At 44.8% G+C, this 25,370-nt stretch overlaps 1 protein-coding gene across 1 annotated transcript; it reads left to right on the top strand.

Moving 5' to 3' along the window:
* Positions 1-2,061: 2,061 nt before the first annotated feature.
* On the top strand, positions 2,062-25,159 carry LOC136629017 (oocyte zinc finger protein XlCOF22-like). The gene is made up of 5 exons (XM_066605130.1): positions 2,062-2,601; positions 12,682-12,825; positions 13,308-13,487; positions 13,570-13,693; positions 23,594-25,159. Exons 2-5 carry the CDS (start codon positions 12,748-12,750, stop codon positions 24,922-24,924), a joined length of 1,713 nt encoding a protein of 570 aa, XP_066461227.1. The 5' UTR covers positions 2,062-2,601; positions 12,682-12,747; the 3' UTR covers positions 24,925-25,159.
* The last annotated feature ends 211 nt before the right edge of the window (positions 25,160-25,370 follow it).

Raw genomic sequence — 25,370 nt, 5'->3', positions numbered from 1 at the left:
GAGACCCAGGCAGCTCTTGGCGCTCCTAATATGGGGGCACCTGCTGCACAAGCAGGTACTGTATCTGTAGGTGGTCAGGAGGGGTCGCAGGTTCCAGTCGCCCCTCCGGTGGCGACAACATCTGATAGGTGTTATGCCAGTGTCGCCGCTGGAGGGTGGGTCCTCTTTCTCTCCAGGCTCTAAGGAGGGTGATTTGCAACAGTGCCTCCTGGGGGCTTTGCGAAGGGGGGAGAGTTCAATTACAGTTGGAGGAAGAGAGGTGGATCTATCTCTCTGGATAGAGAGACATAGCTTAGGGGCCTTCCAAGAGCAAAGGGGGGAAACTGTATAGTCCCTACTGACACCCGGGCAGGATGTAGCTCACAGGAATGTGGTCCGTCTTCATTGGAGAGGCAATGATGCATGTCCCCCGAGGGGGGAGGTAATGAAGCTTCAACTGAAGATGGGCTTAATGGCGGTTGACATCTTTGCCCTGATCCATCCCTATGGCATGTCTGAGTTTGACATCAGTTTTGTTCACCCAGAGGGTCTAGAGATCTGGGGAAACTATGAGCTGATGAAAAATGAGCCCGGCTGGTGAGACCTTAGCGTCCAGGTGGTGTCTCGTCAGAATGAGGTCAAGAAGGTGACCATTTTGACCCATAACGAGTCCCTTTCTTGCTATGACATTATGACATGGCTCAGTCTGTACGGTGAAGTGACAGACATGCCCAAGAAGAGGGATAAGCACGGCATATGGTCCGGGTTCTAAACGTTTATGGTCAAGCTGAAGTGTTCAGGGAACTCAGTGGTTCACATACCATCTGCATCCTATCATATCCTGGCCTTTTACCAGAGGCAGCTGAAGCTCTACCACAGGTGCGGCGACCCCTCACACTTGAGCGCCGCTTATAAGACTGTGAACTGTGATCTGTGTGGGGGTCTGGGTCATCTAGCTGCCTCCTGTGTGGAGATTCGGTGTAACCTGTGTGGAGACCTTGGTCACCCATTTAGCCACTGTCTGTGCTCCTTTGTCAATGCGGTCTCAGCTCCTAGGGATGGGGGTCGTGATGTGACCTCCAGGGGAGAGGGCACCAGCAGACGTTAGGGGGCTCAGGAGCCAGGGAAGAACTGGAAAAAGACTGCTGCTCAGCAGAGGTGTCATGAGAAACACAGACGGAGCAGGGAGCTGGCAGGAGCCCATGTGGCAGGTGGGTCAATGGTGGCCCCTGTTCCCGAAGTGAATCTTGCGGCTGAGGCTTTGACGGACAGCGAGTTTGATGAAGAGGTCAGGAGGATCTTCTGCGCATGCGCAGACCAGCTGTGCGGCGCGAGCACGCCGCAGCGGCCCCTTCAACGGGACAGAAGAGGGCAGACTGCGCAAGCGCGTCTAATCGAGGCAGGAGAAGGCTTCGGTCAGCACCATGGAGACGGGGACGCCAACACCGGGGGAGGTAAGTGAATAACTTCTGTATGGCCAATATTTAATGCACGATGTATATTACAAAGTGCATTAATATGGCCATACAGAAGTGCTGAACCCCACATGCTGCCGCGGGACAACCCCTTTATTATGGCCATACAGAAGTGCATAACCCCACTTGCTGCCGCGGGACAACCCCTTTAAGTAACCCGCAGCCAGGATGTCCGCTGACTGTGGTGTTGGGGGAAATAAAAAACTAAATTCCTTGTAATATGTAAATAAAGATGTGGAATAAATATCCGTAATTATTAAAGATGTTGCATTATTTTTCCCGCTTGGTCAATACTCAATGCTAGAAGTTCAGGGACTTTTTGCTCACCCGATCTGTCCCCCCAAAAAGTGATCAAAACAATTTATGTACACGGAATTAGTACAAACAGTACAGCTCAACACCCAGAGAACGGCCCGTCACACCGCCATCACCGGGGCTACAGGGTCCGTCACCTCACTAATACTCCATCCTAACCAGCTCAGTATAGAGAACAGTCCGGGACACGGACCCCTCCATACTAGCTGCTGTCCACCAAACCCTCCTCTCCTCCTCTCCCCACATATTAGTAAGCCCCTCCCCTTCCAGTCATGTGACCGCAGACCATGTGACTTCCTGTCCTCAGACCTCCTAGGAGCCCCTCCATTCCAGCATCTACCCCGGTGGAGGTACGGGAGGGTTGTGAGACCTTCTGCCATCAGCAGGCCGTATGATGGGCCCTCATGAAGGAGCCGGCGCCCCCTGGTGGATGATGGGAGTCGCTGCTGGAAGTTACCAGCTGTAACCCTTTCACTGCCTGAGAGGTGACATGTGCTCCTCACACAGCAGGGGGGACAGTTAGGAGTTTAAGGGTTAATCACTGTAACCCTGCACTGGGCACTGAGTCCTATAGGGGCTGTGAGGAAGGGGCCCACTGAGGGATCTCCGACAGACGGCAGCTCAGGGGCTTTCTGCAGTGACAGGAAGAAGGCGGCACGTTGTCATCTGTAGGTCGCTGTGAGTCTCCCACACAGGGGGGCGCCGTCTATGGAGAGCAGCGCCATTGTTTATTACATTCACTGCAAGTCAGAAGTTGTAGAAGAGGAGAAAAACCTGCGGAACGTCCGGAGCGAACGCAGAAATTGTAGGGAGCAACACGGAGGATCCGCCGGTGAGCGACATAACTGTATCCGCCATCTAGACCATAGAAGACATGTGTGATGTCACCGGTCACTATTCTGTCACTACTGTCACCACTATCTGATGTCACCGGTCACTATTATGTCACTACTGTCACCACTATGTGATGTCACCGGTCACTATTATGTCACTACTGTCACCACTATCTGATGTCACCGGTCACTATTCTGTCACTACTGTCACCACTATCTGATGTCACCGGTCACTATTCTGTTACTACTGTCACCACTATCTTATGTCACCTGTCACTATTATGTCACTACCGTCACCACTATGTGATGCCACCGGTCACTATTATGTCACTACTGTCACCACTATCTGATGTCACCGCTCACTATTCTGTCACTACTGTCACCACCATCTGATGTCACTGGTCACTATTCTGTCACTACTGTCACCACTATCTGATGTCACCGGTCACTATTCTGTCACTACTGTCACCACTATCTGATGTCACCGGTCACTATTCTGTCACTACTGTCACCACTATCTGATGTCACCGGTCACTATTCTGTCACTACTGTCACCACTATCTGATGTCACCAGTCACTATTCTGTCACTACTGTCACCACTATCTGATGTCACCTGTCACTATTCTGTCACTACTGTCACCACTATCTGATGTCACCGGTCACTATTCTGTCACTACTGTCACCACTATCTGATGTCACCAGTCACTATTCTCTCACTACTGTCACCACTATCTGATGTCACCGGTCACTATTATGTCACTACTGTCACCACTATCTGATGTCACCGGTCACTATTATGTCACTACTGTCACCACTATCTGATGTCACCAGTCACTATTATGTCACTACTGTCACCACTATCTGATGTCACCTGTCACCACTATCTGATGTCACCGGTCACTATTATGTCACCACTATCTGATGTCACCGGTCACTATTTTGTCACTACCGTCACCGCTATCTTATGAGTTTCCGGAGATGACCTGTAAAGCATATGGGGGCTGTGGGATATTTCTGTTGCAGAGTTTGATGCGGCGGAGTCACTTTAGGCAGACATTGTGGAGGAACAACTTGTCTTTACTGGAAGCACATGTGTGGATTCACAGAGAGATAAGCCTAACATGGTGGACTGCACACAGACAGGAAGAAGAAAGGGGAAAAACCAGCGAGTATACAGCAGTACAGCAAAAACAATTCAATACCAGGAAGACTCTGTATAAGTATTAGTGACATCGCCATCTACTGTCCTGTTAATAACATGCAGTACTTCCAGCAATATACATGACGGGCTGAAGCTGCTGTATCTCCATCACCCCTTCTCAACAGCTGAGGCTTAGTCTATTAGGCCTAGCTTCTTTGTAAGCCCTGAATATCTTTCAGCGATCAGAGGCTTCGTAAGAAATCCGCTGTCGTATCCTCAGTCGGCCAATAAAGTAACTCAAGCAGCCCTTGTTCTTGAAGATCTCTTAGAAAGTGGAACTTCACATCGATATGCTTGGTTCTTGAGCTGACTCTTCCCATTTACTGAAGGGCAAGGCATCCTTGGTTGTCCTCAAAAATTTTCATTGCTTCCAACTGTTGTTGACCTAAATCTGCTAACAGTTGTCTCAGCCATGTAACTTCTTGACTCGCCTGTGCTGCCGCAACGTACTCTGCTTCAGTGGATGATAGTGCAACTGTGAGCCGTTTACTGCTAATCCAACTGACGGGACCCCCTGACAGAAGGAACATGTAGCCACTGGCAGATTTTCTGTTAATGGTGTCCCAGGCCCAGTCGGCATCCTCGATCCTGTCAGGATGCTCTCATCACTTGCTTGCAGCTTTAGCTTGTAGTTTGAAGTCTCTTTAGATAGAGAATGACTCTCCTTACAGCATTCCAATCTGACTTGGCGTTGACACCTTTCTGCATAGGATCCCGATAGCTGCTGCAGTGTCAGGCCTTGCTGCAGTGTCAGGCCTTGTAGCAGCGGTGATCTACAGCAAGTTTCCTATTGCTTTCCTGTACTGAGTGTTAGTTGGTAGCGGAGTATCTTGGCTGCTCATCTCCTTCAGATAGTTGGTTTCCATTGGAGACTTTACCGGTTTGGCGTCTTCCATTCCAAATGTTTCAATTATTTCTTGTATTTTGTGTTTTTGGTTCAGAAGAAAGCTGCCATCGTCTTCTCCTCTCAATCTGAATGCTGAGATAATTATTTGTTTCCAAGATCTTTGGTCTGAAAATGCTGATTTAGGGTTTGCAATATTTCTGCTTCGTCCCCTTCTTGCTCGAAAAAAAACTAGGAGATCATCCACATAAACAAGTACATAGATCCATCTGTTTGCTCATTTCTTTGTGTATAGGCAGGGGTCCGCTCTACTCCTCTGAAAGTCCTCAGGTGTTAGCACATCATTTATCTTCATATTCCATGCTCTGGCGGCTTGCTTTAGACCATATATACTCTTCTGGAGTTTGCATACTAGGTCTGGTCTTTGAATCCTGGTGGTTGTTCCATGTAGAGGTCTTCTGTCAACTCACCGTTTAGAAATGCGGTTTTCACATCATCGTGTTCCACTTGGTTTTCTTCTGGCGGCGACCGTCAGTAAGGTCCTTATTGTAGCATGTTTGACTGCTGGGGCAAATGTCTCATCGTAGTCTTCTCCATATTTTTGGGAATATCCTTTTGCAACAAATCTCGTTCAACTGTGCCATCAGCGTTGTATTTCACTTCAAAGGTCCATTTACGACCTATGGCCTTCCTTCCAGATGGTAGTTCTCCAAGTGTCCTTCATGGATTTTATCTCTTCCTTTGTAGCCTTCATCCATTTACTGGCTTCTCCCTCTGGAAGCTGAGATATATCTTCCCATGTAGCGGGCTCATTAGTGCTGGCCGTGCTTGCCTTGTATGAGAGACGTACGGGTGGTTTACCTCTGTTTTCTCTCGTTGAGCGTCTTGGACCTGTGTCTGAGTTGGCATGTCTTTGCTCTTCGGTACCGATAGGGTTCACGGTCAGTTCGACTGTTTGCTCAGATGTTGCAGAGCTGGGTTGATCAGTGTCGGTTTTCTCTTCTGTTCTTACTCCCACTGTTGTCATCACATTATCTTTTACATCTTCAACAAAAGTTCTGCTGTTGCTAATGGTGATCTTGTCCGTCCTGGGATTTAGGATTCTGTAACCGTCGACATGGTCACTGTATCCAACAAATATACCGTCTACTGCTCTGTTTTGGAGTTTGGTGCCTTTTTCTTCTGGAATGTAGATAAACTCCTTACAACCGAAAACTCTTAGGTGTTTTACACTTGGCTTCTGGTTGGGCCATAGTTCATATGGGGTTTTCTCCACTGTTCTAGAAAGAAGTCTGTTCTGCAAATTAGTGGCTGTCATAGCTTCCTCGCCCCAGTATCTTTGTGGCAATCCAGAGTCTGTCAGCATACATCTGATCATTTCGGTCAGAGTTCTGTTCTTCCTTTCAGCTCCTCCGTTTTGCTCCGGTGTGTATGGGACGGTCTTTTGATGCTCTCTTCCATTCTGCTTTACGTACTCCTGTATTTTATGTCCTGTAAATTCACCTCCATTATCACTTCGAAGTGTTTGAGGTTTCCTCTGGAACTTATGGCTTGTCTTCAATACATATTCCTGTAGTTTGTTCAGAACTTCACTCTTGTGACACATTAAGGAGGTTACTGTTTATCTTGAATAGTCGTCTATGAAGGTCACTATGTACCTGTTGCCCCCAGGTGTAGGTGGGTTTAGGGGACCACATACATCACTATGAATTAGGTCAAGCGGTCTTGAAGCTCTGTTCTGACTTGCTTTAGGAAGTGTTGATCTGGTAGCCTTAGGTTTGATGCCACATTCACCCTTTACAGTAACTGTACAGGGGGATACTGTTAGATCCTTTCTCAGCTTCCTCTTTTGTACTTCCTGTATGCATTCTGGATGCCTGTGCCACATGTGTATTCAGTCATTGTGCCCATGTGTGCATAGCTTCGCCTGTCCCTTCACTGTGTTGAGGTGATACAGATGGTCCTCCAGCTTGGCACTAGTTATTGTCTGCTTGCCCTCTAGAATAGAACACTTGTCAGCTTGGAATCTTACGGTGAGTCCTTTAGTGTTCAGACACTTTACAGACAAGAGTCCTCCTAGATCGGGAACATATAGCACACCTTTAACTGGTATGGCTAGATTGTGTCCCGCATCATTGGGGCACACTAGGGTTCCATACCCATATCCTTCTGCACTTATTTTACTTCCATCTACAAGATAAATCGTCTCTTTGTAATTCAGATCAAATTCTGTGAAAAAACTCCTATCGCTCGTCATGTGGCTAGTTGCCCCGGAGTCCATGCACCAGCCTTGTGATTTATGATTGCCTGTCACTTTAAATGTGTCTCCAGTTTTCTGCCCATTGATCCCAGGTTGTGGCTTTGGCCTTTAGGGACGTGGTTTCATTTGCTCTGCTTAATATAGTGCAGTCTTTCTGTAAGTGTCCCTGTTTGTGACATATGAAACATACCCTGGTTTCCTTCCTGTGTGACCTTGTGTTTGTAGCTTTTAGGCTGGGTTCACACGGGGCGCCCGACGGAAATGTCGCGGTTTGGCCGCAGCAAAACCTGCAACATCTCCGCTGGGAGAACCGCCATGGAAAAAGCCGCAGTGGCTTTGAAGCGGCCCGGACGCTCGCTCTTCCGCTGCAGCCAGCACTCCCATAGAGGAGAGCGCGGGAGCAGCGGAAAAAAAAAAATAGACATGCTGCGTTCGGCAAATCCGCGCCGCAGCAGCGGCTTCTGCCAGTTTAGCCGCAGCGAATTTGCCGTCCACATGGCTGGCTAATCTCGGGATTAGCGGCCATATGCAGATTTGCCGCGGCGAAATTTCGCATGGAATTTCCGCGGCAAATCCGTCCCATGTGACCCCAGCCTAAGAGCTGCTCTGGTGTCGGCTTCTGTGAAGTCATGTGCCAGTTCCTTTCTTCTCTGATACTCGTCTATGAGCCTGGTCTTAACGAATGCCAGTGTCAGATCCGTCTCGGGTCTGTCTCCAGCGCAGTGTATGTGTCAGGTAAGCTGCACAGCAATATGTCTACGGCGTGGCGGTCTGTCATTTCCTCACCACTGATCTGTGTGATCGCCTCCAGCAGGCATTCATGCGCTCCTGCATGGCTTTCTCTGCTATACCTCATATTGTAAAGCTTCCTCATCAGACACAACTTGCTGTTCAGACTGGATCTCTCATGCAGTCTCTTCAGTACATCCCACATGCCTCTCGCTGTACTCTCATGCAGTCTCTTCAGTACATCCCACATGCCTCTCGCTGTACTCTCATGCAGTCTCTTCAGTACATCCCACATGCCTCTCGCTGTGCTCTCATGCAGTCTCTTCAGTACATCCCACATGCCTCTCGCTGTACTCTCATGCAGTCTCTTCAGTACATCCCACATGCCTCTCGCTGTGCTCTCATGCAGTCTCTTCAGTACATCCCACATGCCTCTCGCTGTACTCTCATGCAGTCTCTTCAGTACATCCCACATGCCTCTCGCTGTACTCTCATGCAGTCTCTTCAGTACATCCCACATGCCTCTCGCTGTGCTCTCATGCAGTCTCTTCAGTACATCCCACATGCCTCTCGCTGTGCTCTCATGCAGTCTCCTCAGTACATCCCACATGCCTCTCGCTGTACTCTCATGCAGTCTCTTCAGTACATCCCACATGCCTCTCGCTGTACTCTCATGCAGTCTGTTCAGTACATCCCACATGCCTCTCGCTGTGCTCTCATGCAGTCTCTTCAGTACATCCCACATGCCTCTCGCTGTGCTCTCATGCAGTCTCCTCAGTACATCCCACATGCCTCTCGCTGTACTCTCATGCAGTCTCTTCAGTACATCCCACATGCCTCTCGCTGTACTCTCATGCAGTCTCTTCAGTACATCCCACATGCCTCTCGCTGTGCTCTCATGCAGTCTCTTCAGTACATCCCACATGCCTCTCGCTGTACTCTCATGCAGTCTCTTCAGTACATCCCACATGCCTCTCGCTGTGCTCTCATGCAGTCTCTTCAGTACATCCCACGTGCCTCTCGCTGTGCTCTCATGCAGTCTCTTCAGTACATCCCACATGCCTCTCGCTGTACTCTCATGCAGTCTCTTCAGTACATCCCACGTGCCTCTCGCTGTACTCTCATGCAGTCTCTTCAGTACATCCCACATGCCTCTCGCTGTACTCTCATGCAGTCTCTTCAGTACATCCCACGTGCCTCTCGCTGTACTCTCATGCAGTCTCTTCAGTACATCCCACGTGCCTCTCGCTGTACTCTCATGCAGTCTCTTCAGTACATCCCACGTGCCTCTCGCTGTACTCTCATTAGGTATGTGTATGAGCTGATCATCTTCCACTAGTAAGCTTATGGTGGCCGGTGTCTGTTTTTCTTGTCCTAGTTCTGGTCGTTGTCCTAGTTCTGGTCGTTGTCCTAGTTCTGGTCGTTGTCCTAGTTCTGGTCGTTGTCCTGGTTCTGGTCGTTGTCCTGGTTCTGGTCGTTGTCCTGGTTCTGGTCGTTGTCCTGGTTCTGGTCGTTGTCCTGGTTCTGGTCGTTGTCCTGGTTCTGGTCGTTGTCCTGGTTCTGGGCGTTGTCCTGGTTCTGGTCGTTGTCCTGGTTCTGGTCGTTGTCCTGGTTCTGGTCGTTGTCCTAGTTCTGGTCGTTGTCCTGGTTCTGGTCGTTGTCCTGGTTCTGGTCGTTGTCCTGGTTCTGGTCGTTGTCCTGGTTCTGGTCGTTGTCCTGGTTCTGGTCGTTGTCCTGTGGCCTCTCTGTAGTGATGACCTTTCACCTTAAACCTCCATAGCTGATAATTGTTATTGTTCGGCTAGTCTCACTCCTTTATCTCACAGTCTCTTGCTTCTCTGGAAGCTTCCTTGTATCACTCTCCTCCCTTGCCCGCACTGTCCCCCGTCCGGGGCGTTATCCGGTCACTGGGCCCATAACCTGTTGTAGAGTTTGAGTGCCAAATGCGGCGGAGTCACTTTAGGCAGACATTGTGGAGGAACAACTTGTCTTTACTGGAAGCACATGTGTGGATTCACAGAGAGATAAACATAACATGGTGGACTGCACACAGACAGGAAGAGGGAAGGGGGAAACCAGTGAGCATACAGCAGTACAGCCAAAACAATTCAGAACCAGGAAGCATATTTGGTATTTCAGCCACACTTCAGTCGTGGTGAGCGATTCCAGCGACCTCATTGGTTGTTGGGTACACCCCCCCTTTGAAGATGTGCACGAGTGGGCGGCCCGTTAAATAAGCAGCAGCAGGGCCGTAGGAGGGTCGGCAACTAATCCCAACCCTAAACCTAACCCTAAACCCTAACCCTAAACCCTAACCCTAAGCCCTAACCCTAAATCCCAACCCTAAACCTAACCCTAACCCTAAACCCTAACCCTAAAACCTAAATCCTAAACCTAACCCTAAACCCTAACCCGCCCCGCTGGTCTTGTGCCGTAGCACTCGTTCACATCTCCAAAGGGGTGTGTGTACCCAACAACCAATCAGCTCGCTGGAATCGCTCACCGCTACTGAAGTGCGGCTGAAATACAATATATACTACCAGGAAGACTCTGTATAAGTATTAGTGACAGCGCCATCTACTGTCCTGTTAATAAACTGCAGTACTTCCAGCAATATACATGACGGGCTGAAGTTGTTGTATCTCCATCAATGTCTGGGGCTGACAGGAGGCCTGGGTTGAGCTGAAGGACATGTGGGGGCTGTGGGTTGTCATTGGAGCAGCACTAGAGATACAGGGTGAGTCTTTAGGGTGGAAGGTGAATTGAAATGCACATGGGAGGGTTGATGAAAATGTGACATGACTATCCTGGTGTAGATTTAGTGTCCTCGGGGATGACTTAGTTTTATCCTGTAATCTGTTTAAACTGGCCAAGAACTGTTATTGCCAGAAGGAGCTCTGGAGGGCGCTGTCATCCTCGGAGAGGTGTCACATTACTCACCTGCAGGAAGGAGCTCTGGAGGGCGCTGTCATCCTCGGAGAGGTGTCACATTAGTCACCTGCAGGAAGGAGCTCTGGAGGGCGCTGTCATCTCCGGAGAGGTGTCACATTAGTCACCTGCAGGAAGGAGCTCTGGGGGGCGCTGTCATCCTCGGAGAGGTGTCACATTAGTCACCTGCAGGAAGGAGCTCTGGGGGGCGCTGTCATCCTCGGAGAGGTGTCACATTAGTCACCTGCAGGAAGGAGCTCTGGGGGGCGCTGTCATCCTCGGAGAGGTGTCACATTAGTCACCTGCAGGAAGGAGCTCTGGAGGGCGCTGTCATCCTCGGAGAGGTGTCACATTAGTCACCTGCAGGAAGGAGCTCTGGAGGGCCCTGTCATCCTCGGAGAGGTGTCACATTAGTCACCTGCAGGAAGGAGCTCTGGGGGGCGCTGTCATCCTCGGAGAGGTGTCACATTAGTCACCTGCAGGAAGGAGCTCTGGAGGGCCCTGTCATCCCCGGAGAGGTGTCACATTAGTCACCTGCAGGAAGGAGCTCTGGAGGGCGCTGTCATCCTCGGAGAGGTGTCACATTAGTCACCTGCAGGAAGGAGCTCTGGGGGGCGCTGTCATCCTCGGAGAGGTGTCACATTAGTCACCTGCAGGAAGGAGCTCTGGAGGGCGCTGTCATCCCCGGAGAGGTGTCACATTAGTCACCTGATCTCAGGTTGAACAAATTGACATTTGTCCATCCAACCATCACATCCCACGGCCTGATGGAGAGGGGTTACAGGGGGACGGACTGCTGAATAGTCCTTGTATTAGCTCTCACTGCCCAGTACTATCAGGCATCTGCTTCATCAGCTAATGGTTAATTCTGCAACCTGAATCAGAGACTGGAACTATCAATGATTTGGGTAATAAGAAGGGGTTCACATTTTAAGAGGGTAACCTGTTATTGTTCACCTGAACTCTGCAGAACAGACACTTTCAGGGCTTGCTGCCAGTTCCAGGTCTCATATAGCGTTCTCTTGTTATTTTAAAGCTCTTGTGTTTTGTGTTTCTCTAAGAAGATGTTGTTTCTGAACATATATCCTCAGTGGTAATAACTCTTCAACTACTGAAGACTAGCAAGTGATCATATTTAAGTATTGCACTTTTTTCCTATCATAAGTGGTGGCAGTGAAATTCATGGAGTAGAGTCATAGAATCATAATGTTGGAAGGGACCTCCACGGTCATTGAATCCAATTCCCCCTGTTCAATGCAGGATCACTAAATAATCCCAGACAGAGGTCTGTCCAGCCTCTGTTTGAAGACTTCCATTGAAGGAGAACTCCCCACCTCCTGTGGTAACCTGTTCCACTCATTGATCCCCCTCACTGTCTAATATCTAATTTGTGTCTCCTCCCTTTCAGTTTCATCCCATTGCTTCTAGTCTTTCCTTGTACAAATGAGAATAGGGCTGATCCCTCTGCACTGTGACAGCCCTTCAGATATTTGTAGACCACTATTAAGTCTCCTCTCAGCCTTTTTTTTTGCAAGCTAAACATTCCCAGATCCTTTAATCGTTCCTCATAGGACATGATTTGCAGATCGCTCACCATCTTGGTAACTCTTCTCTGAACTTGCTCCAGTTTATCTATGTCTTTTTCAAAGTGGGGTGCCCAGAACTGGACACAGTATTCCAGATGAGGTCTGACTAAGGAAGAGTAGAGGGGGATAATGACCTCACATGATCTAGATTCTGTGCTTCTCTTAATACATCCCAGAATTGTGTTTGCCTTTTTGGCTGCTGCATCACATTGTTGACTCATGTTCAGTCTATGATCTATTAGTATACCCAAGTCTTTTTCACATGTGCTGCTGCTTAGCCCAAATTGGGATGCTTTGTGATTACTAGTTAAGATGGCGTGTTTTTTTGCATACTTAACATAGTTTCCATTTGTTTTGTTGTGCAGAGTTTTACCAATAGAATTTTTTGTGCACCGTTCCCTTTTACAATTTTCAAGCTTCTCCTGTAGTCATGTCACTCAAATGTTTCCCCCTTATTCTATTCGATAAATAAATTCTTAACATGGCAATATATGTGTTTTTTTATATTTTCTCATCTTCTCTCCATTCAGGTCGTACAATATAAGATCCTCTGATATCTTCTATGTAAGATATTTTTGCTGATTGACCCATTCAGGATGGAGAAGGACAGAAACAAGATGGCGGAGAGTATATTAAATCTCACCCTAGAGATACTCTTCCAGCTTACTGGGGAGGTGAGAGATTCTGATGATGTCACATTACATCATTCTTATCTATGGTAATAACAGATGATGTCACTGGAGGGGAGAGAGATTCTGATGATGTCACATTACATCATTCTTATCTATGGTAATAACAGATGATGTCACTGGAGAGGTGAGAGATTCTGATGATGTCACATTACATCATTCTTATCTATGGTAATAACAGATGATGTCACTGGAGAGGTGAGAGATTCTGATGATGTCACATTACATCATACTTATCTATGGTAATAACAGATGATGTCACTGGAGAGGTGAGAGATTCTGGTGATGTCACATTACATCATTCTCATCTATGGTAATAACAGATGATGTCACTGGAGGGGGGAGAGATTCTGATGATGTCACATTACATCATTCTCATCTATGGTAATGACTGATGATGTCACTGGAGAGGTGATGGACTCTGGAAATGTCTGTAGTGATAATTATTAATGTCTCCCCATATACAGGATTACACAGTAGTGAAGAAGACCTGTAGTGATGACTGTCAGGCCCCTGTGTGTGATGGATGGGGAAGACCTCTGAGCCCAATCATGGGGCCCCCACCTCACCCCCTGATACATGAGGACATCAATGTACAGAAGATTCTAGGACTCACTAACAAGATGATTGAGCTGCTGACTGGAGAGGTGACGCTGCAGGGAATGCTGGGACATTATACAGTAACAGCACTGGAGGCTTCTGGGTGATGACTGTATATTGTGTTGTCAGGTTCCTATAAGGTGTCAGGATGTCACTGTCTATTTCTCCATGGAGGAGTGGGAGTATTTAGAAGGACACAAGGATCTGTACAAGGAGGCCATGATGGAGACCCACCAGCCGCTCACATCAGCAGGTAATGGATGTGCCCCTGTCGCTTCAGGGCAATAGTTGATTAGAATCAGTATATAATCAGAAGGCCTACATATCAGCATCATACATTTACATATCACTGATATATAAGCATGTTGGCAGTACAAATGACGCTAGTCACTGACTCTGCGGCGGACGGCTGCTGTCTATTCTAATAGCAGGAGAATCGGGCTACAGAAGATATAAAGTATAATAAATATTCATCTACCATTGTATTATTTTTATTCCACATTTTGGTTTTATGTGCCTGTGATTTCTTTCATCAAGCCTCATTGTCTTCATTCACTTTAATGGTTATTTTATAAGTTATTACTTGTTTTCAAAGTAGTTTCCTTTATTTTTATTCTATTCTATTTTACTTTATTTGATAAGTTTTATGTATTTTCTATACAATTACTGTGACCGTATGTTTTCTAAGTGTTCATCCATTCCTTCTATCAATTTGATATTGATAGATTGTTTTAGTGTATTTATTGACATCAATAAGGAAATCTACAACAACAAGCTATCTATAAAACATAGTTCATGCAAAGTATATATACATGACTGAAACTATACAAAATGGAGGCTACAAGTAGGCATCTTCATCACTATTATCACAGGGCGTGACACCATAGATTACATTTTTTTAGCCATCTACAAAGACAATAATCTGGCACCTAGTTAGTTGAGGATCCCTATCCAATCAACAGTCCCCAATGATTCTTCCTTTACAGGTGAATGGACTCTGATGCTTCATCTTTTCGAATATAATATTGGAAAAATGGATTGATTGGCGTGAACTGTTGAGTCAACTAAATAATAATAATTTTATTTATATAGCGCCAACATATTCCACAGCGCTTACAAAACGGAAGAACAGATACAAAAAGCAAAGATACAAAAACCACTGTTACATGTAGTAATCGATTGATGGAAACAGTAGGGGTGAGGGGTCTGATCCAATGAGTTTACATACTACGAATGGTGGGGTGATACAGAAGGTAAAGGGCTGGAGATGTGCATGGTATAGTGAGGTGGAGAGTGAGGGATGCTGAACATAATGGTGAGACTTAAGCCATATGACAGCAGAAACGGTGTGACTGCAGGGGGCAGCTGATGATGGCTAGCAGTGATTGCAGTCAGAGAGGGCAGGGAGCATGTTATCAGGCGGAGTAAAGAGGGGTTTGGTTTAGGATATATGGTATGCCTCCCTGAAGAGGTGCATTTTTAGAGCACGTCTGAAGTTGTGTGAGTCAAGGATTGCCTGGATAGTTTTGGGTAGCTTGTTCCAGAGGACTGGTGCTGCTCTGGAGAAGTCCTGGAGGCAGGAATGAGAGGTTCAAATTACAGGTGCACCTAATCTGATTTCATTAGCAGAGCAGAGGGCGCAGACTGGGTGGTGGATTGAGATGAGGGAGGCAATGTACGGCGCCATGGTGCTATGGAGAGCTTTATGAATGAAGATAGTGAATTGAATTCTATATTTAACATGCAGCCAGTGCAGTGACCGGCACAGGGCAGAGGCATCCAAGTAGCAGCTGGACAGGAAGATGAGCCTGGCTGCTGCGTTCAGGATGAATTGGAGGAGGAAAGAGTCAGTTGCAGGGGAGGCCAATCAGAAGCAAGTTGCAAAAATTGAGCCGAGAGTGAATGAGGGCAGCGGTGAGCGTTTTTAGCATGCCCACGATGAGAAAGGGGCTGATTCTTGAGATGTTCTTGAGGTGCAGGTGACCTATTCGGTTGAGAGATTGGATATAGGGGGTAAAGTAGAGATCAGAGTTGAATATAACCCCAAGACAACAGGTGTGCTATCTGGAAGCCATGGATGGACTTGTTAGGATGAGGTCGGTGAGTAGAGGGTGAAAACACCAGTAGGTCAGTTTTTGAGAGGTACAGTTTTAGGAAGAGGGGAGTTAGAGCTAGCAAACGAGATGCTGAAGGAGCGGTCAGATAGGTAGGAGGAGACCCAGGAGAGAGCAGTGTCTTTTAGTCCAATGGAGGAAAGCCTACTGAGGAGTAGTTTGTGGTCAACAGTCCCAAATGCTGCATAGAGATCAAAGAGGATCAGTATGGAGTAGTCGCCCCTCTATTTAGCTGTCAGGAGGTCGTTTGACACTTTTGTAAGGGCGGATTCTGTCGAGTGCAGAAGGTGGAAGATGGACTGTAGGGGGTCAAGAAGAGAGTGTTCTGATAGATTGCTTATAAGGTGGGGGTAAACCAGGCATTCTAATAGTTTAGAGATGAAGGGGAGATTTGAGATGGGTCGGTAGTTGGCAGCATCAATCAAGTCAAAAGTCGGTTTCTTTAGTGGTGGGGATATGATAGCATGTTTGAATGAGGAGGGAAAAATGCCAGAGGTCAGAAAGAGGTTGCATATAGTGGTGAGGTGGGAGATGATAGCAGGGGAGAGGGACCGGAGGAGGTGTGAGGGAATAGGGTTGCTAGTGCAGAGCAGAGTAAAGCAACCTGGAGACTTCTTCCTCTGTCATTGCTCTGAGTACAGAGAGTGAGCAGGAGGTAGATGCAGTACTGACTAGACTAGGGTTGGGGCTAGTCTGAGATTGAGAGATTATTTCCTGCCAGATGTCGTTGATTTTCTTTTTGAAGTAAGCGAACAGCTCTTCAGCACTGAGATCCGTCACCTAGGGCTACAGTTTAGGGATGAGAAGGGAGTGAAAAGTGTCAAAGAGTTGTTTAGGGTTCTGAGATAGTGAGGGGACGAGAGAGGTGAAGTAGGCTTGTTTGGCATGGTGGAGGTTGTAGATTCTGAACATGAATTTGAAGTGGAAAAAGTCTGCTGACTTTTGAGACTTTCTCCACAGTTGTTTAGCATACCAAGAGCACCGCCAGATGATGTGCATTTAAGGCGTGAGCCAGGGTTACCAAGGTCCGCATCGGATAACTTAGGTCACAATGGGTGCTATGTAAAACTGTGTGATAATGACAACATTGAATTCACCTTAAGACATACAAAATCCTTGGAACTAGGTATTCTGTTCTGAAAAATTTTAAAAACGTACTCAAAATCTTTTTGACAATAAAAATCAGCTGATTCACTCATGGAAATACAAAAAAAAGTAGGAACACTGTCACCCACACACAAATACCCAGGGTCATTCTTTTGTATGGTCCATAAAAATAAAAATCTTTGTTAACAGCCATTACCAAAAATATCCCCATAGTAACTCCTTAACAAATACAACCGTACTTCCTACAGATCCTTCCAAGAGTTCCATCTGGTCCAGATCTTCTGTTTCTGATACTCCCACCCTTCCAATAGCATCTTCCAGAGATCCTTCTCTAACCTCAGTATACTCCTTAACCTCCTCTACCTCTACACCAACTGATGACATGGACAAAGTGTCATTCATGACCAATCAGAGGGCCCTTGAACCTTCTTCCTCTGTGCTGACTCTTCCTCCAGTCTGCACACAAGCCCATCTCATCCATCATCTTCTTCCTTTCACATCTGCCATGAAAACTGTAAATTTATCATGTTTCCATTCATAGTTTTTTTTAGACGTAAATACGATGACCCTTCCTCGCTAAAAAATTCAGAGTTAGACTCACCAGCTGTAAAACCTTTACAGTACATTCCTCCACCCTCCCAATACAACCTATCCTGAGAGTCTCCACCTCAGCCAATACCCTGCCAGTGGGAAGAGCCAAAATAACCCAGTTTTATCAACAAGTGCCTTTTGAACTGTAATGCTACGACAGATAAACAGACGTGAAAGCAGAAATCCAACAATAACTGACAAACACCTAAAACACTCACCAGAACACCAACACACAGCAGATGGAATAACGAATAAATACAAGGTAAGAGTGATTTGGCCAAAGTACAGAAGCTCACAAACCCACATCAAGGGTCACTACTCTAACAAGACAACTAAAACCCCAAGGGAATCCTACCTGCAAGTGGGGCGCTCGTCCCAATAGGGATGGCCGCATGTTGGAACCTAGGGGCCTGGCTTACCCTAGATGGAAACTGGCAGAAACACAAAACAAGGGAATTACAACATACAAATTGAACAGGACAGTTCACACCTAATATCTGGTCGCCTACAACAGGCACTGAACACATCGGTGTTCACACCAACAGACGAGGGAATCCCACCCAGAACCTAATGAATTTAAGCAACACCAAAGCAGTATATGCCTGACTCCAGCAAGAGGGGCTGGTATTTATATGAAGCAGACTAGTGTTGATTGGCTGGAGAACTCCATACCATCAGCCAGCCAAATCAACCACACCTGCAGGAGTGTGCTCCTGGAAACCCAGAGAACTAGAGGTCCAAGCAGCACAATGTGACACGATGAAGGAAAAGGACAGAGAAACGCCTCAATAAAAAGACCGAGCAGAACAACACTCTGAAGAAGTAAGCAATGAGAATTCACGAGATATGAAATTTCCAACTTGTCAAAACATATCCTAAAGAGCAAAGAAATTGAAGTCTTGAGTAAAGGGCTCTCAGCACTTCCAGAGGTCCCAACGTATTTGAATTATTTGTTGACTTTAACCGACTCATTAGAAAATTAAATTTTCCCTGAAAAAGGTGGAAGGCGCTCCCAACCAAGCCCCAATTCTCGCAGATAAACTCACATTAGGATCTCTGACGCCATATGTCGAGTTTGAGGATGTGTTGGACTCACTGCTTCAGGAACCAATCTCTGTTAATTTAAAACAATCGAGTAATTTTTATCTGTTGTAAAAAAGGAAAACTTCGGCAGCATCCAAGGTGCAAATTTAGTATCCAAAACTTTATTTCCCCATCACAAAAGAACAGGCAACGTTTCGGTCATGTTCTTTTGTGATGGTGAAATAAAGTTTTGGATACTAAATTTGCACCTTGGATGCTGCCAAAGTTTTCCTTTTTTACAACATATGTCTTTTTTGGTGACAAGGATCCAATCACCTGTTACTTCGGCTATTGCATATTTTGCGCCCAACCCCAGGTGGGGATTATAATTTGTGCTGCTGTCGGCCTTCTCTCTTTGGAGTAATTTTTATCTGGTGTAAAATAAGGGCCATTTTATTTAACAAAAATAAAATAGAGAAGCTCACCTTTGCAGAGAACTTGTGGGGGGGATCAAGAACTCGATAAGAGTTCAAAACACATTCTCTGTGTTGCGTCTTATGAACGCGCAACCTCAATAACATAAAAGAAAGGCACAACCGTGCAAAGAAAACACAAAATAAATGGGGAAATACTTTCCCTATACTCCCCTAGCCCGGGAGGGAGCCCTGCCTGCTCGGCAGACCGACCGCTCTGATAAGTGCGAGCCTGCACTCGTGCCTTGGCCACTGACCAGTCCCTGTCTGGGAGCCCTAGCACAAAACAAAAGGATAAACAAAACAAAACCAAACAGCAAGCACTTAGCTGATACTGGAGAGCTTCCACCACGCTGTGTTGCTCCGCCACTGTCCAACATGGGACTGAAGTGAATTGACCAGCTCAGAGGTCAAAGCTAGCATGGTTTAAATAGCAGCTGAGCTAGTCAGCAGCAGGTGCTGAATGACATCACTCTTGCCTCTACCACACCCCTCAGCTCTAGGAGAGGTAGGAATGCTGCTAAACCCTGGTCTGGCCTGAATGCAATGCGGGAACCTCAGAACGGCTGCAACACTCTGATCCTGACGTTATGCTACTTATGGTTTAATAAAGCAGGACACTTCCTTTTAATCAAACAATTTTCCTACACTGTTATTTGTATTTCCATTTTATTTAAACTTTTCACAATAGGGTTCCTTATGATTCTAGAAGGATGTCCAGAAAAAGCACAGATTTCATCACAACTTCAATAGGCATCTAAATAATCTCCTTAAATAATTGGCTGCAAATAAGGAAATTGGGATAAAAAGTGCCGATAATGGTGGCCCACAGTAATTATGGATATAGAGTATGATTTGGAGGCTTCGAGAATCCTGGGCGACTTGGAGTAATCCAACTATGAGCATGAAAAGTCCCTTCTGGCTTATGTTCACAATCACCTTACAAGAAATGAGAAGAACATTATTAGTATCAGAAATCCGGAGGTAAATTATTTTTCATTGAGAATACTGAATAGAAAAATTATTTTGTTTTGGCATCCTTGGACATTAACCCCTTAATGACACGGCCAATTTTGGCGTTGAGGACCAAGTGATTTTTGGTATTCTTTCATCTCCATTTTTCAAAAGCCATAACTTTTTTATTTTTCCGTGGACGCGGCTATATAAGGGCTCTTTTTTTGCGTGGCGAGCTGTAGTTTTTATCGGTGCCACCTTTGGGTACATAGACTATATCGTAAAACTTTTATTATTTTTTTTATTATAGCAGGGAGAGAAAACGCATCAATTCTGCCATAGATTTTTTTTTTACAGCGTTAATCATGCAGCATAAATGACACACTAAATTTTTTCTGCGGGTCGGTACGGTTACAACGATACCAAAATTCTTATATTTTTTTAGGTTTTTACACTTTTTTGCAATAAAAACTTTTTTTTTTCTAAATTGCTGCATTCAAAGTCCTGTATCTTCTTTGTTTTTCTATGTACGGAGCTCTATGAGGGCTTATTTTTTGTGGGACGAGCTGTAGTTTTTATTGGTACCATTTTGGGGAATGTACGGCTTTTTTGATCACTTTTATTGCATTTTTTGGGAGGCAAAATGCTAAAAATTGGCATTTTGCCTCTGTCTTTAGCGTTTTTTTAACGCTTTTTGACGTACAAAAAAAAAGCGTGTTCAACGTTTTGTACACGTCGTTACGAATGTGTCAATACCAGTTTCTGGATGAGGATCCCCTCATGCCTTACTGTTTACCTTGGATGCTATTCATTTCATTTTACCTTCAATAATCTGTTCTATCTGCAGTTGAAAGCTACTGTTATGTGGATAACATTTTCCCCAACTTACGCAAAGTTATAAATGAAGTGCCTTTGAGGAAAGAATCACAGAATAGTGTATTGTGTTTTTTTTTTTTTTATAAGAGATTCATTGATTATGTTTTAATCATTTGGGATGGCTTCACATCTGACCTCCAACTTTTTATTAATAGTCAAAATGACAATCAAGGGGGGCTTGGGTTCTCGGGAACTTGAAGTGCTTGAAGGGGTTCAAAGAAGGGCAACTAAACTAATACATGGAATGACGGGACTGGAATACCCAGAGAGGCTATCCAAATTGGGACTATTTACTCTAGAAAAAAGAAGGTTAAGAGGCAACCAAATAACCATGTATAAGTACATGAGGGGACAACACATGGATCTCTCCCGCGATCTGTTTACACCCAGGACCACGACGGTAACAAGAGGACATCCGCTACAATTAGAGGAAAGTAGGTTTCATCACCAACATAGAAGGGGATTCTTTACTGTAAGAGCAGTTAGACTGTGGAACTCTCTACCGGAGGAAGTGGTGATGGCAAAATCCATAGAGGAGTTTAAAAGGAGACTTGATGTCTTTCTGGAGAAGAAGGATATTACAGGATATAAATATTAGGTTAAGTGTCAATCCTGGTATATAGACAGGTAGGAACTATTAGGGGTTGATCCAGGGAACAGTCTGATTGCCATTAGGGAGTCGGGAAGGAATTTTTCCCCCAAAAGGGCTAATTGGCTTCTGGCCCTGGGGTTTTTTGCCTTCCTCTGGATCAACACAGTAGGATAGACAGGCTGGACTAGATGGACATTGTCTTCATTCAGCCTTACATACTATGTTACTATGTTATGTTACTATGTATGACATCATTTTTCTGTGTATCTCGGACAACACCACTTGTACTAAAATCAGTGGATTCTAACAGCCACCTTGCCTTCTCCAGTTGACATGCTAAAAGATGAAAGCTGAACATCACATATAGACCGTTCAGGAGTAACTCTACCTCAGATCAGGTTTTCATACAACAATCCGACATTCTTAAACAACATTTCAGTAAGTAGGAATATTCAGAGGAAATAATACAATCCTTTTTTTTAAGAGCATTGCTTCAGGGTTGCAATGCGTGACTGCAGAGCTCTGAAACAATTAGGGAGCACAACTCCAGGGAGCTTTTCATCAGCCGATACAACTCTTAGCACTCACAGTTAAAGACTATCATCTCCAAACACTTTGAGATATTGCGAGGAAATCCATTCTAGAACAAGATCCCTGAACACCCAAGGGGGATTTTCAGAAGAAACAAACCAAAGAAAAACATTTCGACCTTCTCTTGTCCCCACAGATGTAAATTATTTCTCCATTATAAGGAATATTTTAGAGGGCCCGAAAAGGAGCTCTTTGAGATGAGGGATACACAATTGCAAATGCTGCTCTAATATTCACCACAAAAGAAAGGAAATCACAATTTTTTTCTGTAATGCTCTTGTGGCATCAAATATACTGGAAGAACCACAAATAATCTTAGAATTAGGGCTAATAAAAACAATTTCCATCAACACGGTGTATCCTGACATTTCTTCTCTGATTCCTCTTGCTCGGTCCAGAATAGAATACAAATTCATCTACCATTGTCTTTTTATCCCACATTTTGTGCCCGCGATTCCTTTTCTTGAGCCTCATTGTCTTTATTTACTTTTCTAATGGTTATTTTATAAGTTTTTTCATGTGTTTAAAATGGCTTCTTTTATTTTCATTCTATTTTCATTCACTTTATTTTCTAAGCCCAAGTATTTTCTATTACAAGTGTGAAAGCATATTTTATGAGTAGAGATGAGCGAACGTACTCGTTTAGGGCGTTTTTGCACTCGAGCACCGCTTTTTCCGAGTAACTGACTACTCGGACAAAAAGATTCGCGGGGGGGGGGGGCCCCGGTGGGCGGCGTGGTGGAGCAGGGGGTAGCAGTGGGGAACACTCTGCAACCCCCCGCTCCCCCCCCCCCCCCCCGGCACCCCCCGAATCTTTTCGCCCAAGTAGTCAGTTACTCGGGTAAAGCGGTGCTCGAGTGCAAAAACGCCCTAAACGAGTACGTTCGCTCATCTCTATTTATGAGTGTTCATTCTTCCCTTCTTTGCTTTGAAGTGCACACCCTTCCCTGGAAACTGCTTCTTTCTGGTTAAGTGCTAATGCATGCTCAATATGGTGTTCACGAATGTAGGGAAACTATAGGGTTCTTGTCATTAGAACACATGACCATCCCGTAAACCGTATGTTTCCGGTCCCGTGTTAATGTGCAGGGATCGTGGTGAACACAAGTATGCACGGCTCCCCTCCTCCCATTAGCACCAATTAATACAAGGTAAATCTGTTTTTGATAAAGAAGAAAGTTTTCTCCAAAATGCGTTGCATGAATTCCTGTTTCTGTATCCACAAATAAAAAAGCTTTATTTCACAACATACGGATCAAGAACTCTGATTTTGGTGTCCAAACACCCTTTAGGCTGACCTGGATACCAAGAGGGTTTCATGCAGTTCCGAAATACCCACTCCCACTCCCCCCACTGCAATAAGTAGGTTTGTTGTAATTTCTCTATCTATTGCTTATGTGCCTGCACTCGGAGCACTGAAACATTTTTTTTCTTTGGCTATTTGATCATTGAATGGAGTTGGAGGCTGTTGGAATATTGTTCTTCCCACCTATTTCCATTCAGAGAAAACGTGGAGCCATTCATAGATGAAAGACTAGCTATTTACATAGGCCAGCAGTTGCTTGGTTTTTAGGAAAGCTCACTTGTCTTGTCAGCACCGATGTTCCTATGGGCCATCCGATGTCTATAATGGCTCTTTTGAGCCCTTTTTTTTTTCGTCTAGCAAGTGTTGGCCTGTGTAAAAGTTCCCTTAAACTATCATTACATTTTGCTACATGTCTTTTATATAGAAATTATGATATATAGTAATTTATATGGAAAATGTTATAAAAATTCTGTATCATTTTTCAGGTTTATATTATTTAAAAAATAATCAGCTTCATTCTTGGCAGATGACGGTATCGGGAGCTCAGAGGAACATCTTATATCTGCAGAAGATTGTGGTGTCACCGACGATACATATGAAGAACCTGCCATTATCCCAGATATCCCCTCAACCCTTCACAGTAAAGATCCATCATCTGATCCTCTTTTACAGATCCCATCTTCTCATTCATCACAGACTAATAAGCAGAAGAAAAATCACAGAAGGGGAGAACATCAAAAAGCTCACACAGGCAGGAGGATATCTTCATGCTCAGAATGTGGGAAATGTTTTACCAAGTTAGCAAATCTTGTAAGACATCAAAGAACTCACACAGGGGAGAAACCATTTTCATGTTCAGAATGTGGGAAATGTTTTAGAGAGAAAGCAGTTCTTGTTGTGCACCAGCGAAGTCACACAGGGGAGAAGCCGTATTTATGTTCAGAATGTGGAAAACCTTTTACTGTAAAATCACATCTTGTTGTTCATCAAAGAATTCATGCAGGAGAGAAACCCTTTTCATGTCCACAATGTGGTAAATGTTTTTCTGTTAAATCAGACCTTGCAAAACATCAAAGAATTCACACAGGGGAAAAACCATTTTCATGTTCTCAATGTGGGAAATGTTTTACCCAATTATCACATCTTGTCAAACATCAGAGAAGTCACACAGAAGAGAAGTCATTATCATGTTCAGAATGTGGAAAATATGTTTCTACTAAATCAGCTCTTGCAAACCATCAAAGAATTCACACAGGAGAAAAGCCACTTTCATGTTCAGAATATGAAAAATCTTATACAAATAAATCAAGTCTTGTACATCAGATAACTTGTACAGTGAAGAAGCCGTGTTCATGTTCAGAATGTGGGAAATGTTTTAAATATAAATCATGTCTTGTTACACATCAGAGAATTCACACAGGGGAGAAGCCATTTTCATGTTCAGAATGTGGGAAATGTTTTAACCAGAAATCAAATCTTGTTGCGCATCAGAGAACTCACACAGGAGAGAAGCCGTTTTCGTGTTCAGAATGTGGAAAATGTTTTATCCAGAAATCAAATTTTGTTGCGCATCAGAGAATTCACATAGGGGAGAAGCCATTTTCATGTCCAGAATGTAGGAAATGTTTTACCCATAAATTATATCTTGTTACACATCAGAAAATTCACACAGGAGAGAAGCCGTTTTCATGTTCAAAATGTGGGAAATGTTTTACACAGAAATCCAGTCTTGTTACACATCAAAGAACTCACACAGGAGAGAAGCCGTTTTCATGTCCAGAATGTGGGAAGCGTTTTACTACTAAATCCGAACTTACAAAACATCTAAGAACTCACACAGAAGAGAAGCCATGTTAAAGTTCAGAATATGGAAAATTTTTCTCAAGGAAAGGTCAATTTGTTAGACATCAGAGGGGAGAATAATAGTAGAAAAAAATAAACCACAAAAATAAGTAAAAGCAGAGCACTAAATGATGAATAAGAAATTTATGTAATTACTAATAAACATTTTAGCCAGAAAGCCAATGAAATCCAGATAACACTCCTTTATATCTACTATGTACAAAGAATGTCTCAGATTGATGCATATAACTGCGTCTCAAAGTTTGTTGCTAATTGTTAATTAAACTTTTCAATTAAAAAAGTGTACGTTTGTATTGGGCCAATACTTTCTTTAGACTTTAAGGTTTCTTTTCAGAATCTATAAATGTGAGGGAGAGCTAGTAGGCATTCTGGGGTACATTTATTACTGTTGCACCAGAATTCTAGGGTAAGTTACTTCTTTTTTGGGCAGAAATCAATTT

Source organism: Eleutherodactylus coqui, chromosome 5, assembly GCF_035609145.1.
Source record: "Eleutherodactylus coqui strain aEleCoq1 chromosome 5, aEleCoq1.hap1, whole genome shotgun sequence".
NCBI lineage: Eukaryota > Metazoa > Chordata > Amphibia > Anura > Eleutherodactylidae > Eleutherodactylus > Eleutherodactylus coqui.
The sequence above is the reverse complement of the archived record's forward strand: the minus strand, read 5'-3'. Positions and strand labels throughout refer to the sequence as shown.

Coding starts and splice junctions, on each gene's coding strand:
- LOC136629017 (XM_066605130.1), top strand. CDS start 12,748: ATGGAGAAGGACAGAAACAAGATGGCGGAGAGTATATTAAATCTCACC. Junction 12,826..13,307: donor TCTTCCAGCTTACTGGGGAG/GTGAGAGATTCT, acceptor CCCCATATACAG/GATTACACAGTAGTGAAGAA. Junction 13,488..13,569: donor TTGAGCTGCTGACTGGAGAG/GTGACGCTGCAG, acceptor TTGTGTTGTCAG/GTTCCTATAAGGTGTCAGGA.